Source organism: Akebia trifoliata, chromosome 11, assembly GCF_017979445.1.
Source record: "Akebia trifoliata isolate Shusen 1 chromosome 11, ASM1797944v1, whole genome shotgun sequence".
Taxonomy (NCBI): domain Eukaryota; kingdom Viridiplantae; phylum Streptophyta; class Magnoliopsida; order Ranunculales; family Lardizabalaceae; genus Akebia; species Akebia trifoliata.
This window is the reverse complement of record NC_141385.1, coordinates 48,301,961-48,320,097: the sequence shown is the minus strand read 5'-3', so window position 1 is coordinate 48,320,097 and position 18,137 is coordinate 48,301,961. Positions and strand designations below refer to the sequence as shown.

General features: G+C 35.1%; 1 protein-coding gene across 2 annotated transcripts; it reads left to right on the top strand.

Moving 5' to 3' along the window:
* The first annotated feature begins 8,411 nt into the window (after positions 1-8,411).
* LOC147392287 (Hydrolase-like protein family) lies at positions 8,412-16,417 on the top strand. 2 transcript variants are annotated; one of them, XM_086459810.1, is made up of 11 exons: positions 8,420-8,727; positions 11,685-11,829; positions 12,889-12,956; positions 13,203-13,273; positions 13,426-13,686; positions 14,561-14,724; positions 14,839-14,894; positions 15,017-15,069; positions 15,493-15,661; positions 15,731-15,828; positions 15,915-16,417. In XM_086459810.1, the coding sequence occupies exons 1-11, from the start codon at positions 8,556-8,558 to the stop codon at positions 16,017-16,019; spliced, it is 1,362 nt and encodes a 453-aa protein (XP_086315936.1). In that variant the 5' UTR covers positions 8,420-8,555; the 3' UTR covers positions 16,020-16,417. The 2 variants fall into 2 exon arrangements, with proteins under 2 accessions (XP_086315937.1, XP_086315936.1); XM_086459811.1 differs by lacking the exon at positions 12,889-12,956 and having other exon boundaries at positions 8,412-8,727; positions 13,237-13,273.
* Positions 16,418-18,137: the final 1,720 nt, after the last annotated feature.

Below are 18,137 nucleotides of genomic sequence, written 5' to 3'. Positions count from 1 at the left end.
CTCAACAAAGGGGATTCATCGTTTCCTTCCTAATAGACAATGGGTCGACTCTGAATGTATATCGAACTAGAGTGAAACTCATCATCATTCCTATTAAAATGTGCATTTGACACAAACCAAAATTCAACATTACCCATTTGATCAACTACAATTGATCATAGAATCTGGTAGCTACGATTATGCCTAAATGAATGCTATAATTTGGAGAGGATCTTCTTAACGGTTCATGGTTTTAATATGGACCATAAACCATTTTTTTAAAATTGCTTCACTGGCTTTGAATTGTTAATCATGTTTTCGTTAGCAAGAAAAAAAAATTTGAACAAAAACGGTGTTTAAACTTTAAAGATAACTTGTATGAACTTTGTTAATAAAAAAAAAATACAGAGTTGTTAAATTACAAAGGCTTGCAGGAGCAGAGAATAAAGCCTGGGCAGTCGGTCCGTGAAATAAAAAGCAATAAGAAACGTTGCGGCCTAAGAGTTGTTAAATGTTTCCAACGGTCATACTTGTGTCTTTTCTTTTCTAACTTTTAAAAAGTTAGTTATGAAGAAATGAAAACCGTCACCTTATGAAGGAGAGAATCTTGATTATCTTTTTGATTAAACTAGAATCATAGATGACACAAAGGATGAAAGTCTCAGCATTTTCGCCCGAAACATCGAATTCTTTTGAAATTGAGACCCCCAAATGCAAGCATGGTCGTAGAATTCCCCCTCGTCGCACCCACAAAAGAATCTACGACAAAACCGAAACTTCAGAATCGGAATTGCCACAACAAAACGTATATGAAGATGAAGATGAAGATGAAGATGATGGTGAAGATGATGAAGAATATTCAAACAATGGCACCCCATACACCGAATCCGAAACCATGACAAACAAACCAAGAAATCGGTTTTCTTCTCCAGAGACTGAGTCCATCCACGAAAGCAACACTGATGAAGAAGCGGCCTCAGTGAATTCGACTTCGAACTCACCCAATCTCTTACAACCCTCCATCACCACCACCTATGTAAATGTTGCTCCTCTACCGATTTTTCGGGGTGGGGCCGATGAGTGCCCAATTACCCACCTAAGTCGGTTTACAAAAGTATGTCGAGCAAACAATGCATCATCGATCGAAATGATGATGAGGATCTTTCCTGTTACACTTGATAACGAGGCTGCACTTTGGTACGATCTGAACATTGAGCCTTACCCATCTCTCAATTGGGAAGAAATCAAATCATCCTTCATTCAAGTCTATCGTAGGACGGAGTTTGTCGATCAGTTTCGATCAGAATTGATGATGATGAAGCAAAGTGAGAATGAATCAGTCCATGCCTTTTATTTAAGAATGCAATGGTTACTAAAGAGGTGGCATGACCATGGCATACCTGACGAAGTCTTGAAAGGGATATTCATCGATGGGTTGAGAGAAGATTTTCAGGATTGGATTGATCCACAAAAACCCAATTCCCTAAATGACGCGTTACATCTTGCATTAGCTTGGGAACAAGCAAAAAGCATTAGGGCTGCAAGGAACAAGAAAAATATAAAGTGTGGGTTTTGTGATGGATCACACGAGGAAAAGACGTGTGAGATTCGAGAGGGGATGAGAGAACTATGGATGAAGAACAAAGAGAATCAACTCCAAGAACATGAAAAGGATGGCGTGACGAAGAAAGAGTTTGTGAGATTGGCATCAACATCAACAAGAGGGAGTAGTATTGTAGGGAGGGAAGGAGAGGAAGAAGAGAAAGAAGAGGGAGAGTTGTTGGGTGGGAAGAAGAAATCACAATGCCAGTGTTGGAAGCATCAGTGCTGGAAGAAGAAGATTGAGAGGAACAATAGTTTGGTTACTAGAAATTCTAAAGCTGATTGACCCATTTTTATTGAATTTTGTTTGATTATGCACAATTATTTGATTATTAGTATCACAATCATTATAGAAAATGATCTAATGTATCAATCCTCACCTTATTATGCATCTAATCTAATATTATATCATCAACCCGTAATCGCTTGTTCCCTAAAATAAGGAATAATGTTCCATTGCTTACATTTAATAGTCGTCATTGATCTCATTGATTGAATGTATGATGTCAAAAGATATATATTTTGTTGTCCGTAGTCACCGTCTGTTATGAAGTTTATTATCATTGTATTTCATTCATCTCAACTAGAACTTGTCAGAGTCATCTCAACTAGATCATCTGTCATGATATTTTCCAAGAGCATTCAAATGGATTGCGAAACTTTGATTATCTCTCTATTGAGATTATGATAAATGATTAAAAGTAGAGATCATCGAATTCATCGTGGATATGATATTGAGGAAAGTTGAAATTGTGGAATGGGAAATAGGAAATGAGGTTTTGATTGAGTGAAGGGGAAAAAATTCTTTGGACTCGTTGAGGGTGAATTTAGGCCCACCCTCTACATAGAAACATATATAATAAAATAAAATAAAAAATAGGGCCTCCCTAAAATAGAGAGAGGACTTAAGTTCAGCCCCCATGTTGGTTGCCTACAGGGATTTATCCTGACTTACTTGGTATGTGTGTTTCGTTTGGTATTGCATGTAATTGAGAGATTTGGGCAAGATATGGTGCTCTAAAAGATGCCAGCCAATTGCTTCGCCTCCGCTAGTCGGGCCTACGATTCTGGACACCTCCCATCATTAAAAAAAAGTTTAATTTGTTATGTCTATGTATTCAAAATATTCAGAAAAAATATATATATAAATGATTTTAATATGTGACAATTTAAGAGAGTCAATTGAGATGATTTGGACATATTCATTGAAAATTGATTAAAGTCTCAATTAATAAAAAGAAAATGTTAAACACACTTCCAATAACATTGATGGAGATTAGCACAAGCAGTTATAAACACACTTCCAATAACAAAATATGTGGTTGGCTCTAATGTCCAAAATCTTTGATATAAGTTTTTCATGACAGGGATGATGATATATAATAATGGATTCTTGCAATTTTTTTTTCAACGTATAATGTATTGGAACTCAAAAAAAAATTTGTTGGTTTTTTTTTTTCCATTGTTGGTGGAACAATGCTCCACATGGCATTCAAGAGAGGCCATGCATCTGGTATCTAGCCAACTCTTGGGAATACACGATCTGCACTCGACACTAGCTTTCTCAACATTTTGTTCTTACTTGTAAAATAGTAAAATGGGAAAATTACTTAAAATACCTTGGCAATAGGGTTTCTTTCTAAATAGTCCCTAAGTTTTGGATAGTATCTAAATAGTTTATTAAGTGGAAAAAAAATTCTTTCTTAATGATCCTTGGACCTCATCTCACATTATAATGTCTTTGAAATACTCAAACTACCTTTTTTCTCATCTTCTTTACATAGTTAGGTTTTTCAATGGTGATTATAATTGCGATCATTTCCAACGATCTTTAATCACGAATGACGAATGAAGAATGATATTCTCTTAATTTTGAACATTTATATATATAGATAACATTCTTTTGATAAAATCCTAGACAACATTCTAATCAAAGTATTTTGTCTTATATGGTTAAAATTTTCAGCATGGGCTGATTTTTTGTGAGGATGATCTCTATGATGAGAAGATCATCATTACAAAAAATCAGCAAATTCTAAAATTTCTAATCCTAATTTATAAGATGAAGAATCGTGAACCATCAATTTTTACCGTTAGTTTGTAACCACTTTTCATGGGATTATAAGTTTTAGAATTGGCTGATTTTTTGTGAGGATGATCTACTGACTATAGAGATCATCCTCACAAAAAATCAGTCCATTCCAAAACTTTTAGTCATATAAGACAAAAGTTTGTCTAGAATGTTGTCTTTGATTTTGTCAAAAGAACGTTATACATATATATATATGGGTCCCGTTCGGCACCCTTAGTTTTACCACACACTTTAACAAACGCGTTTTGTCTTACATGGGTTAGAAGTTTCGGAATGAGCTGATTTTTGGTGAGGATGATCTCTATGATGAGGAGATCATCCTCACCAAAAATCAGCTCATTCCAAAACTTCTAACCCCATCAAAATTGATTTACAAAAAATGGACGGTCCACGATTTTTCAACGTGTAAACATGGGGCTAAACATTTCGGAATGGGCTGATTTTTGGGGAGGATGATCTTCTAATCATAGAGATCATCCTCACCAAAAATCAGCTCATTCCAAAACTTCTAACCCATGTAGGACAAAAAACGTTTGTTAAAGTGTGTGGTAAAACTTAGGGTGCTGAACATTTCCCTATATATATATATATAGGGTCCCTATCCGTGGCCAACAGTTTGGCAAACATTTTGGCAAACACTTTTTCAAAACATGGGTTAGAGGTCTTGGAATGGGCTGATTTTTGGTGAGAATGATCTCTACGGTGAGGAGATCATCCTCACCAAAAATCAGCTCATTCCAAAACTTCTAGCCCCATTTTACAAGTTGAAAAATCGTGAACCGTCAATTTTTTGTAAACCATTTTTGATGAGTTTAGAAGTTTTGGAATGGGCTGATTTTTGGTGATGATGATCTCCTCACCATAGAGATCATCCTCACCAAAAATCAGCCCATTCCAAGACCTCTAACCCATGTTTTGAAAAATGTGTTTGCCAAAATGTTTGCCAAACTGTTGGCCATTGAACGCTACTCATATATATATATATATATATATATATATATATATATATATATATATATATATATATATATATATATATATATAGGGAGGCGTTCGGAGCCATCTGTTTTAACAGTTGTTTTAACAAAAGAAGCTCCATCGTTGGATTTAGAAGCGTTGGACGGTCGAGATTGAATTAAATAGTATATACGTTTAACTTATAAATTTATAGACTTTTTACAGCGCCATCCCTCATTTGTGAGCTTATTAGTGCCACCTCCCTGGTACAATTACAACTTGAGAGTGAAAAAGAACAGAGAGTTCGTTCTCGTCTGTACTCTCTAACAGCTGAAACCCTCAAACCTCTCTCTCTCTCTCTCTCTATCTCTCTCTCTCTCTCTCTCTCTCTCGCTCGCTCGCTCCGCTGAAACCCTCGATCCATTTGAAGAAAAACATTGGTAGGGGAGGTTTAATAAGAAATATTACATTCTCAAATGTGTACATGGAAAATACTCGGAAAGGAATACGGATTGCTGGGGATGTTGGAGACCACCCGGATGACAAATTTGATCCGAATGCTCTACCTGTCGTTAAGGGTGTTATAATTCGAAATGTGTGGGGTGAGAAGGTTCAGCAACCGGGCTTGATACAAGGGCTGAAGAACTCACCTTTTACGGGGATTTGTCTCTCCAATATTAAGCTTCACGGTGTGGCTGGACCGGTAACATCTTCTCCATGGAAGTGTTCTGATGTTAGTGGTACTGCTCTTGAAATGAACCCATGGCCATGCTCAGAATTGACAAGCTCTAATGGGTCTGGTTCTTGTTCTGTTTCTTTTAAGGTTTGTTGTGTATTCTTTTGAACCATGTTCATGGTGTGATAAACAGTTTGAAATTATCTTTAATTTTTATTTTTTAATTATTAATTATTACGTCAGAGAGAGAGAGAGAGAGGTAGGTTCGAGGGTTTCAGCTGTTAAGAGAACAGACGAGAACTCTCTGTTCTTTTTCACTCTTAGGTTGTAATTGTGCCAGGGAGGTGGCACTAATAAGCCCAAAAATGAGGGATGGCGCTGTAAAAAGTCCATAAATTTATAAGTTAAACGTATATGCTATTTAATTCAATCTCGACCGTCAAACGCCTCTAAATCCAACGATGGAGCTTCTTTTGTTAAAACAACTGTTAAAACAGATGGCTCCGAACGCCTCCCATATATATATATGGGAGCGGTTCGGCGGCCCTAAACAAAAACAAGTTTGGTTCCAAGTTTTTCAGTCCGTTAGATTTGACCAAAGGCAACGGTGTGGATGTGTCTTATGGTTTTAAAGTAAAAATATAAATAATTACAAAAGACCCCCTATTCAAATCTATTATTCTTTAATAAATCCCTCTTCTTAACTCTCTTCTTCTGTGTAAACCGAGTTACAGACGAAACCCTCTCCCTCCCATCTCTCTCTCTCTCTCTCTCTCTCTCTCTCTCTCTCTCTCTCTCTCTCGCTCAAGTTACAGCTCGAACAATCCGATGCCATCACCGTCTCTCTCTCTTTCAAGTTAAGTTCGAACGAAACCAACGATTCTTGCCATCGTCTGTTCGAATAGACTGGTTTTTATTTTGTTACCACAACTAGAGGCATGTGCCCATTCTTTCTTTGATGAGCTTCAGGAACCAAACGCTCGCCTGCCTAATGGTCGCCCTTTACCACCTCTTTTCAACTTCAAACAGGAAGTATGTTTATGAAACTTCACCTTATTTACTGTATGTCCACTTTATGACCACATGAAAATATATTTGCATCGTGTGGAATGAAATGGGCACTGGGGTCCATTTTGCAGAAATTTAACCCAATATTGTGCAAAAGACACCGATTGTACATATAATTTGAGGTTCTTGATTTTTGAAAGTTAATAATCAATCGTAAACCAACGAAGGATGGATTGTTGAAACCAAATGTCTCATTTCTTTCAAATTTTAGAAAATGGAAAATGTCAGTTAAGATTTTTCCATGTTTTAAATATGATTTCATTCTAATGGTAGACTTTATTCGAGTTATTAATTTTCAATTGTGGGATTTTGATTTGTACTCCACATCGGCAGGACATTCTAATTCATAATTTCCAGTTTAGAGTCCCCCACTCTGAAGCTTAAATCCTGAGTGGGTACATTTGAAATCCGTGTAAATGGATTGTAAATCCAATTTGGTTGACTCGACTGGCATTATTTCTTGAAATAATTCACCTGTTCTATTAAACTATTACCACTTTTCATGGGATTATAAGTTTTAGAATTGGCTGATTTTTTGTGAGGATGATCTACTGGCTATAGAGATCATCCTCACAAAAAATCAGTCCATTCCAAAACTTTTAGTCATATAAGACAAAAGTTTGTCTAGAATGTTGTCTTTGATTTTGTCAAAAGAACGTTATACATATATATATATATATATATATATATATATATATATGATTAAACTGTAACTTTTGATTTTTAACTATAATATATGGATTTTGGGTATTTTGGGGAGACCTACCAAGTATCAAATTCTAAAAAATGAAAAAAATTTGGATTACATTACAACGTTGAGTTCACCACTTTTTATTGTCTAGTTCAACATTTTTATTATCGAACTCACCACTTAATGTCAAGGTCATCAATTTTTATTGTTTGGTTCAACATTTTATTATTATCAAGTTTGACAATATTTTCAAATAAGAAAAAAATCGTCAAACTTGACACTATAAATGTGATTGACTTTTTTTTTAGTTTGATACTGGGTAAATCTCCTCAAAATACTCTAAATGAATAGATCATAGTTGTAAATAAAAAAATTACAACATAATCATAAAAATATAAAAAATAGAATTTCAATTTCATTCTTCATTTTTTTTAATAATCATCAAAATAAAATATTCAAAATTAAGAGTATATCATTCTCTAATCATCGTTTTCCATTAAAAAATCATTGAAAATGATTGTAATTACCTTTGAAAAATCTAATTATGTGAAAAAGATAAGAAAATGGTAGTTTGGGTATGTCAAAATCATTAAAACTGAGAGATGAGATTAAGAGACCGTTAAGAAATAAAATATTTATTAAATGAGTTATTTACATATCACCCAAAACTTAAGGATTATTTAGAAAAAAATCCTTCCATAAGAGTCCTTTAAGTAATTTTTCCTAATAAAATAAATTAAGCTAAACTAAAGCTGCACCTTAAAACAACCTAAGGGACACTTGGCACATCACTAATAATAAAATGCCATTTCCATTTGTTCCTTGAATGACACGTTTCTTGGAACATCTCAAGATTTTTCCTTAGTTTGTCCTTATCAACACACGTATCTACATCAAAATATTAATCATTAATTGACGTATGCACCATATTTTCCACTGTCTATATATGGATCGGATCAGTCCTGAAATTCTATTCATTCTAATAACTTTGGACATGGATTAAGCATTTGGATTTTGATAAAGATCTAGTCCAATAAGGTTTTGATCTAATAATTTATCTAATCAGTTCTGGATCAATTATATCTTGAACTCCCGATCCGACACGGATCTAATCTAAGCTCTACCTATTTAATAATCATGTTAAAAGCGTCCACACCATTGTCATCCAAACCTAATTAAACTTGACCCAAACTCTTTTATTTCGTGTGGTTTACGAGAAGGATTCCTCTTGTATTTTTCTTAAAAGTTAAAAATAGGTTGGTGTACCGAAATTGGTGCATTTGTTGTCGATTATAATTCATAATAGCGACTCATTGCAGGACATGGGCCATCTGACGGTCAGATGATCATGATCATGATCATGTCAGGATAACGCGATGATGGCACGCACTAAGGCATAACTGAAAACGAGGGAAGGAAGGAAGAACGCTCTCTCTCTCTCTCTCTCTCTCTCTCTGTGTGTCTGTGCGAGTAGGCAAGATTTTGTATTTATGGCATCTGCGCCACTAATTAACGCGCATTGCAGTTATTCCCCCAAGGTCAAGCTCAGAAATGGCGGACATAGTGGAACCCCATCTCAGTCTTCTTCTTCATCTTCATCTTCGTCTTCATCTTCTTCTTCGCCTTCTTCTTCTTCATTCGATAATCGACAAGGATTCTCTGGTAATTAATTCCTTCAATCTCTGCAACTTTGAATTTGTTGTTAGCATTATGTTTGTGTGTGTATGCTATCCATTGTAGGTCGTAGAATTAGGCCAATTCGAAATAACTGTATTTCTGAATTTTCTTTTTTTAGTGACATATTGGTCGAATTCGTGTCCAAGAGATTAAAAAAAATGTTCAAATTTTTGTCTTTGAGGGGATTTTTCAACCAAGAAAAAACAAATTAAAACATTCAATGAAAGATTTTGAAACATTCAATTTCTCGAAACCTTTTTTTTTTTTTTTTTTTTCGGGGGGGGGGGGGGGTGAGATTACGAGTGTACTGGTGATAAAGATATGAAAAAAATCTTCTTTTTTTTTTTTCTGTTCTGTTGAGATCAATATGTTCTCCTTCTGTCCCTTATATTTGAGTTTTAAGATTTATTTATTTTAATATGTTTAAGAAAGATGAAATGGTGAAGGATTTAGTAAAGTAGTTGAAGATTGGGGAAATTTTGGACATCTAGTGTGGATTTATCCTAATTAACAGTTTCCAATCAACAATTAGGCTTCTCATGGAAGGGTGATTTGGAATTTAGATGGCAGTTTTCACTTCCCAAAATGGGGCTTGAGGGATTGCATTATGCAAGATGTTTCTTTTTTTACCCCCCAATGTTTACACGCCGAATGCTAATACAAATGAACCATCTGTGAGATGTATGGTAAATAGTGTATCTTACCACAATGGAACTCATGCATGTACCAATGTTTAGTTTTGAAGGATGTCATTGTTCATTTAAAAGTAGGTTCTATATGTCCATTGTGTTGCTGTCTAAATTTTACCTGACATGGGTTTTGTGGTCTTCTTTCAAATTATTTAGATTAGGCCTGGTTCCTTTTTTCTTTTTGGCCTGTGATAAGCAATTAAATTTTCTTACATATATGTGGCACATTCACCTAATTGTGGACTGATCCAGTAGTTGGTCAAATAGCTTTCAATAAGGGGAATGTCCAACAAAGATGCATCAGTGCCTGATGTTGTGTAAATGGCTTGCTGAACTGGTATTGAGAGCATTAACCAATGTTAGAAGACTAGGGTTAAGGAGAGAAGAAACTAGAGAAGAGAATGAGTAGGTCACTTCCAATGGGGTTCAGCCTCTCTTTTATATTAAAAACATGTGATTGGTCGTGTGGGCCTTAAGTATTGGGCCCACACGACATTAAATAAGAACTCTAACAACCAACATTGAGAATTTATTATTCTAAATGGTGTGTCTTTGACTTAGCATATTATACTAATTAGAATACATGGTTCAAAAGAAGGTGTGGATTTCTGAATGTTTTTTTTTTGTTGATAAGTATAGGATTTTATAAATAAGGAAAACGAGAAAGAGTACAAGGGAGGCCGAGATAGCCCCCAAAACAGAAAACCCAAATACAAGGACAAAACCAACAAACACGAAATACAAACAAAACCATAGGGAAGAAACTATACTAAGAGCTACACAAGCTATCCCATTTGAACACAAAATCTTCAAAGAAAACCCCAGCGAACTCCTTGTTGAGCTTAGCCCAAAAGAACATCAGCCCAAGTATCTCCATATAGACTATGTGTTCATTCTTCTCCTTATCTTTGAACACCATGTTGTTTCTCTCCTTCCAAAAACCCCAAACTATGGCCAAAGGAAGAATAGACCACAAATGCCTCTTCTTGTGAGAGACGATATTATAGCCCCACCCTTCTAACAAAGAATGGAAGTTATTGAGGAGAATCCAACTCATATGAAATAATGATAGAAAAGAACACCAAATACCTCATGAAAAAGAGCAATGATTAAGGGTGTGATCCACCGATTCCCCATCTTTCATACAAAGAGGACAAAAAATGAGAGTGATCCACCCTCGAGATATCAAATTTTCTAAAGTCAGGATCCTCCCTAAGGATGCGAGCCAAGTGAAAAATGATACTTTGGTCGGGACAAAAGATGAACAAATGGCATTTGTTGGGTATGAATTTACTGACCTTGGAAGAAGGGCTTTGTAATAAGAATTAACAGTAAATATCTTATCTTTAGCCTTGACTCACTCCCTCTTATTATGTTCGTTTCTCTGAGTTGGATTTCATTTAAAAGGTTGAGAAGAGATATCACCTCGATTATCTCCCAATCATTGAGGTTCCTCCTAAAACCCAAGTCCCAATAATAAGTGTTCCCGTTGCGAATTAGACATTGTTCTATCGACCAATTCTTTTTTAATGAACAAGCATACAAAGACGGGTGTTGAGATGATAGAGTCGAGTTCCCACACCATCTATCTTCCAAAAATCAAATCCTATTCCCTGACCCCACCCTAAAACTTATCTCTTTATCAAACTCACTAACCTCCTTCAAAATCCCCCTCCACACACTACAACCACAGGTCCCTTTTGCCTCCCCATTGTACCAACCAAAACTTTTTTCACCATATTCTCATGCACCACCCTCCTCTACAAGCTTTCCCTCTCTTCCCCGAATCTCCACGACCATGCAATAAGCTTATGAATGAACTATTAACTATTTCCAATTAAGGCACAGGTGCTTTTATCCTAAATTTTTTTATTAGCTTAGAGTGTGTTTCCTTCTGTTTTCTATTATTAAATTCACAATTCAAAGCTTGATCCTCTTTCGTCATAATTTTTAAGAATCTTGTCATTCTATATTGTATCCAATGTTTTAGTGATATCTGGCTTCGGCTCACTTCTTAATATTATTTTGGAATTTTTAAGATTTAAGACACATTTGTGGCATGTATTTTTCATGTTGGATGTCATGTACTCGAGACTGCTGCTTTCTAATATTTTGTTCAAATGTTCTGTGATATTGCGGGCATGATCTTATTTCTTTTATATTTGCTTCACTTGTCTTCTTACAATATATTAAAGCATCAAATGAATTATTATAACATTTTTGGCTATAAGTTAATAGATAACTTGTGTGCAGGCTTGAATACTTCCTACAAAAATTCGAGCCTCAGACTTCAAGCAATGGGTAATACTCAAGGAAATGTTGCAACACCCAAAGGCGTTATGAAGTTCAATGATGAACCTGATCACCTTCTTGTCCTTGTTCATGGCATCTTTGCTAGGTATCTGTAGATCACTAACCATTAAAGATTCTGTTATGGCATGGCATCACCAAGTCATCAACATGTGGTTTACTCGGATCTTCTAACATAGAATAACAAATGAACATGTTTTTTTGTTCTATCTAGTGCTACATTCCTGGGTCATTGAAGAAATATTTTATACTCTGAATCTAGTCACCAATACTACAACAAAAGATTGCTTTTTCAGAGTTGGTTGACCATTTTCTTTGCAATATCAACTCTAAATTTCATCAGTATTATGTTTATATTCTCTGTTCCCAGCATGATGTTGTTGCTTGTCATTCAATATCCTTTCAGCTTGCAATCATTGCCTCGGCATCTTAGGTACTCAGCAACATCTAGTGTTTTTTAAACATCTAAACAGAATATAAATCAAACTATGAGCTTTAACATGAAATGAGATCAGCACTAATGTACATGCACATAAGTTCAGCAAAGCAAACAACTTAATGACATAAAACAAAGTCGAAAATGAATAAGAGAAAGAAACTAGCATTTATGTAGCATCCATGGACTCCCTCATTGGAATAGAAAGGTCATACAATACGAGGAGGGAGTGAGGGACACTCCAGTATTTGCTCTAGTACCATATTTTTGGTGGAAAACTCTTACACTTTAGTGAAAATTTTCCATAGAATATGATAGGAGAACTTGGTAATATCTTTTGTGGGATTGTTAATCACCCTTTCCCTGTTTTGCCAACTTTCATAATTGGATAATGCAGAAACAACTTCTAAGCATGATCAGGGTTGCTCAAATTGCTCTTTGGGCTCTCTTTTGCAACTTGGTAGATTATGTTCTTCTAATGTTGTACCTTACCAAAAAATAAAATAACAAAATGCAGTTTTTTGATTTTTTTGGTTAGTTATTAGTCATGTATGGTGTTTAGTTTATACTTAAAGCATATGGATGGATGCATCTCACACTAAGACCAATCTCCTGCATGAGAATTAGAAATACCTAATTATGTTTCTGTTTTCTGTTACTTCTGCTTCCAAATCAATGTTGTTCAATACACTGATTCTTTAAGTACTACAGCCCTAGTGACTGGACATATGCAGAAGCAGAATTGAAAAGGAGACTAGGAAGCAATTTTTTAATCTACGGTATGGCCATATGGAATGTTGGCAATGCTTTTTTATACATTTTTAAATCAACTTTTAAGTTTTCATCTTTTATTTGGGATTAAGTTATTCCTCCACAGTCTTAAAAATTGTCTTTCAAATGTATAAATTTCGGTGATGTGATATGTCAAGTTGGTTGCAATCCATTGGGAAGTTACCTATTTCTAATGATTCACTGCCAAGAAATTTTCTTCATTATAATTTTTAAGACTTTGTCACTTTGTACAGCAAGTTCTTCTAATACCTACACTAAAACCTTCAGTGGCATTGATGGAGCTGGGAGACGATTAGCAGATGAAGTGAGTCTTGATGAATGTGTTGTTTCCAAGTTCTCTAAGTATTTGATGTAGGTTCTTTCAAAAAGAAAAAAGATGATGACTTGATCTGTTGAAATGGGTAATTCTTTTCTTTCGTTTTTTTAATAAAAAATGATTACATTTGTTCGAAACAGGTGAAGCAAGTTGTACGAAAGACAGAGAGCTTGAAAAGAATCTCTTTCTTGGCCCATTCCCTTGGTGGTTTGTTTGCAAGATATGCAATTGCTGTTCTTTATTCTCCAAATGCCTTGATTGGCAATCAGCACGATGACATCCCTGGTTCTAGAAATAAAAATTCTTCATGCTCTTCAAAATGGGGTACAATTGCTGGATTGGAGCCAACCAATTTTATTACCTTGGCAACTCCACATCTCGGAGTGAGAGGGAGAAAGCAGGTGCATTCCTGACGCACATAATTGTTGGTTCTATTGTCATCATAGAATCCTGTATTCCGTCGACTTTGTCTCCATTGCTGCATTTGATTTCTCTGAGTTATCTTACCATTATGATATATTTTTAGCTTTTCAATTTGGAAATATTATTTCCTATGGAAGAAAACAAGGGTATGAGTATTTAAAAAAACTCACTGCATGCAGCATAATTTTTCTGATAAGTTGGTTCTTGCATATCTTCTATTCAATTTATTTTCTTGTTAATTAATTTCATGTTACATGTGTAACACTTGATTCTCTTTCAGAATCTATTCTTTTTCAAAGTTGTTAAGTCCTGCATAGTAAGATTTTAGGAAAAAGTTGAAATGGCCAAGTGGAAAGACTAGAAGGGAAAAATAAGAAAAGAGCACATCCAAGGGATCTAGGAGTAGGACCAGTAGGGGACAAAACAGGAAAGTCGATTGAGAAGGTTTAGGTATGCAATGTCAGAACCATTGGAGGCAATCTTTGGTGCATGTTGTGTGCTACAAAAGGATGGGAAGAATGCTGAAAATGATTTGCATTGAGTTGGAAAGAAAACATTTGAAGACACACGCTTTAACATGAGTTATTAGTTCTGGACAGGATTGAATGGGGAAACAGGATTCATGTCCCGACCCAAAATAGTTGGGTTAGTGAATTATAAATCATCACCATGAATCCTTATCAGACATTTACCTTTTGAATTTCAATGCAAATATGTAGGTCTTAATGAAGAATTTATGAAAGATTAGTCATCGATGCACCATAAACCATGATCTGATGGTATATTTTATTACTGTGATTCTCCTAAATTGCCAAACAACTGACTGCTCTAATATAATATGTTATGTTTCAGCTTCCGTTTCTCTTGGGGGTCCCCATCTTGGAAAAACTTGTTGCACCTTTAGCTCCAATTTTTGTTGGCCGAACTGGTCGTCAACTGTTCCTTACAGATGGTAAACCTAGCAAACCACCCCTTCTTCTGAGAATGGCATCTGATTGTGAAGATGGACAGTTTATGTAAGTCTAGAGTAACTTCTTTGTATACAAGAGTCAATTACTCCAAAAAAAAAAAAAAAAAAAGAAGTAAATAACAATTGAAGAGCTTCTTATTTGCCTCTGTTTGTCTTGCAGATCTGCACTTGCTGCTTTTAGACGTTGTGTTGTTTATGCCAATGTTGCATATGACCGTATCCTTTGCATATAATGTTTTGATTAGTCTTTTTAGCAGTGCTTTGTAAAAAAAAATACCCTGGATCGTACAAGTAACTTCTGTTCCCCATTCAAACCAGTTTTCTTGAACATCATACAGATATGGTTGGTTGGCGCACATCATCCATAAGGAGAGAGATCGAACTTGTAAAGGTGATATGATGAATGATGATCACAAACTATACCATTGTTCAATATCATAACACGGGTTCTTTACTAAATTTTATGGATGAGTGAGCTCTCAATTAAATTAGAAAAATAAACAAATAAATGCTGATTTGTTGCTCAATTCTGTTTGATTTTTTTTTTTTTTTTTTTTTTTTGAGGGATTCTGTGAGTTGTATACTTTGGGTCCCTGTTGTGGAAGTATCCAAAATGGTTGTAGACTAAAAGAAGTGTCTTAAAAGTGATCATTCTTAAAATTTTCATCTGAAATCAAGCAAGAACATAGTTTTTTTTATTTTCCTGATAAATTAAGCTAGAAACCCAACATTATTGAAAATGCATAAATACTGATAGGGATCGAAGTCCTTATTTCCTCTTTCCATTCTGACTTCTTGTAGCCCAAATTGACAGCCCCCTCAACGATCTTTGGATGGTTACAAGCACGTTGTGAATGTGGAGTATTGCCCCCCAGTATCATCTGAGGGCCCTCATTTTCCTCCAAAAGCAGCTAAAGCAAAGGAGGAGGCACAGAATTCACCCAGCTCACAAAAGACAGCAGAATATCATGAAATTGTGGAAGGTAAAATTTTATGAAGTTATAATCCCAGTGTTACAAAACCAATATTAACTATTTCAGACCTGTCTTCAGAGGAAATGATTCGTGGTTTACAAAGGGTTGGATGGATGAAAGTCGACGTTAGCTTCCATTCGGCGTTTTGGCCCTTCTTTGCCCATAACAACATTCATGTATGAATCAAACTTACTTTGTTATTAAGAAATGTTTGCACCTGGCTTCTTGAATTTCATTAGTTAAATCATTGTTGTCGATCCAGGTGAAAAATGAATGGTTTCATAATGCCGGTACTGGAGTGATTGCTCATGTCGCAGACTGCCTAAAGCAACCAGAATCTACCACACTCATTGCCGCTAGCTTATAGTTACAGTGTTTATGTCCGTGCACGTACAAGCTCTGTTTATGTCCATGCACGTACAAGCTCTAACTCGTTGTACCATACACACAAAATAATGAGAAGAAAATTCATCTCTACTATTTTCTCGGTCCCTGCCTAGCTCTACATAGAATGGAATGGAGGAGTTGGAGGATTCATTTAGTCGAACCCAAATCCTTGGGATACGGTTTTCTTGTTGTACTTTTTTCTTGGTTTATGATAGAATTGTTCTTCTAGGAGTTTCTAGCACCTTAAGATGAATAGTACCTATACAAGGCCTATCAAACCTTTTCCTTCTCCAACCACTCTCCGTGTTTTTGGTTTTTGGTGGGGTTGTCTACAAAATATTGATTTGGATATGAGAAAATTGTATACATTTGTCTTTCTATTAGTTCTATTTTATCAGTGCTCCACGAGGTGTTCAATTGGGCTATCCACTTTAGTCTTCTTGCTTTTATGTACTTTTTGTGCACATGTCCTTCAACCACCTAGAATCATGTCCTTTCTCATGGCCCCATGCGTTTGCACAAATCCGGGTGTCAGGATTTTCTTATTTACTCGTGGCCTCCCAAGCACAATGTCTTTAGTGATTTTTGTCCCCTACATCTTGGAATCTCAAGGTTTCACTTTTCTTCTCTAGTACACTTGTAATTAACATATTTCAGAAATGATGATCAAATCAGAGCCCTTATATTTATATTATTAAAAAAATAAAATAGAACCCATTACATTCACTTATTCATAAAAAATCCAGTACAAACCAATTAATTTTTTGAGAGACAAGACTATGTTTGGTAACACTTATGAAGTCTGAAAATCAGAAATCAGATTTTAGAAGTTTCATCCAGCATCCCTCATCGTTAGCTCTAAACTTTTAAATTTCAATTCTAAAATCTGGAATCTGAAATGAAATAAACGAAAATAAAACTTCTGAAGTCTGAATTATAAAGTTGGACTACTATCTCTATTCAGACGAAGTATTATCAAATACACACTTGGAATATTTATTTACTTATTAAAATTCTGTCCGGCTTGGTGTTATAAATAGTTAAATGATTTTTTGAGAATTTATGTGTTTGATATAACTTGTGAGTGTATAATTTATGAATCCAAATAAAATATGTATTAGAAGAAAATTAATTACTTTCTGAATCTATTTTTAACAGCTTGGAAAATGTAAATAATGCAAGAACCCTATACTTTCTAAGTATCAATAATTTTTTTCTTTATTTTTCTCAAATATGACGTACTCTTCTGGTCCTACTGACCCTGTAAATACTGACTTTACTGCTTTGAATTTACACCCAATATCAGATTGACCACTGATTTTAACTGTTGTAATCAAGTACCCAAAAATACTCTTTTACGTTCAAGATTGAATCAAATGGTAATAAATCGCCCATTAAAATGCTTGTTGGCCCAACTCTTGGAAACACAGACGATAAGATTGTGTTTGATTCTGATTTTTGGAGCCTAGAATTTCATTTGGCCACACTTTCTAAAAATTGATTTTGCAATTTAGAATCATGAGGTGTTTGGTTCAGATTTTAGAATCTAATGACACTTGCTTGTAATCGAATTTTAGAATCCAATGAATCATTTGGTTAGTATTATCCACTTAATTTTTTTCTAATTAGAAACCAAAAGTACTGAAAAATCATAAATAAGACTTGAGTAGAATCATTTGCGAATGTATAGTGAATTAAATGATCAATTTTTATTTTTTTTGCAAAATTAAATGATTACAATAATTCGATGATGATGGTAATAACAACAACGAAAATAAATTCCTTTTGATATAGAAATTGCATGACCATCATAATTCCTTTTGGCAACTTTGATTTATTCCTTGATGCTCAGAAGGTTGTCTCAATGGCAATTTTGAATCCAATAAGCGGTGAGGGTCCATAGGTTGATACCCAATGTCAGCAAAGGCTCCTCGACGCCACCTGTGAGGGTGAACCCTCACTTACTTGGTGCATATGATGTGTGGGCATTGCACGTGACCAGTGGAGGAACCCATATGCCTTGGTCCAGGATTTGATTCACCCGATTCCACTAGTCGAACGTAAGTTCCGATACCCCTGTTCACAAAAAATAAAAATT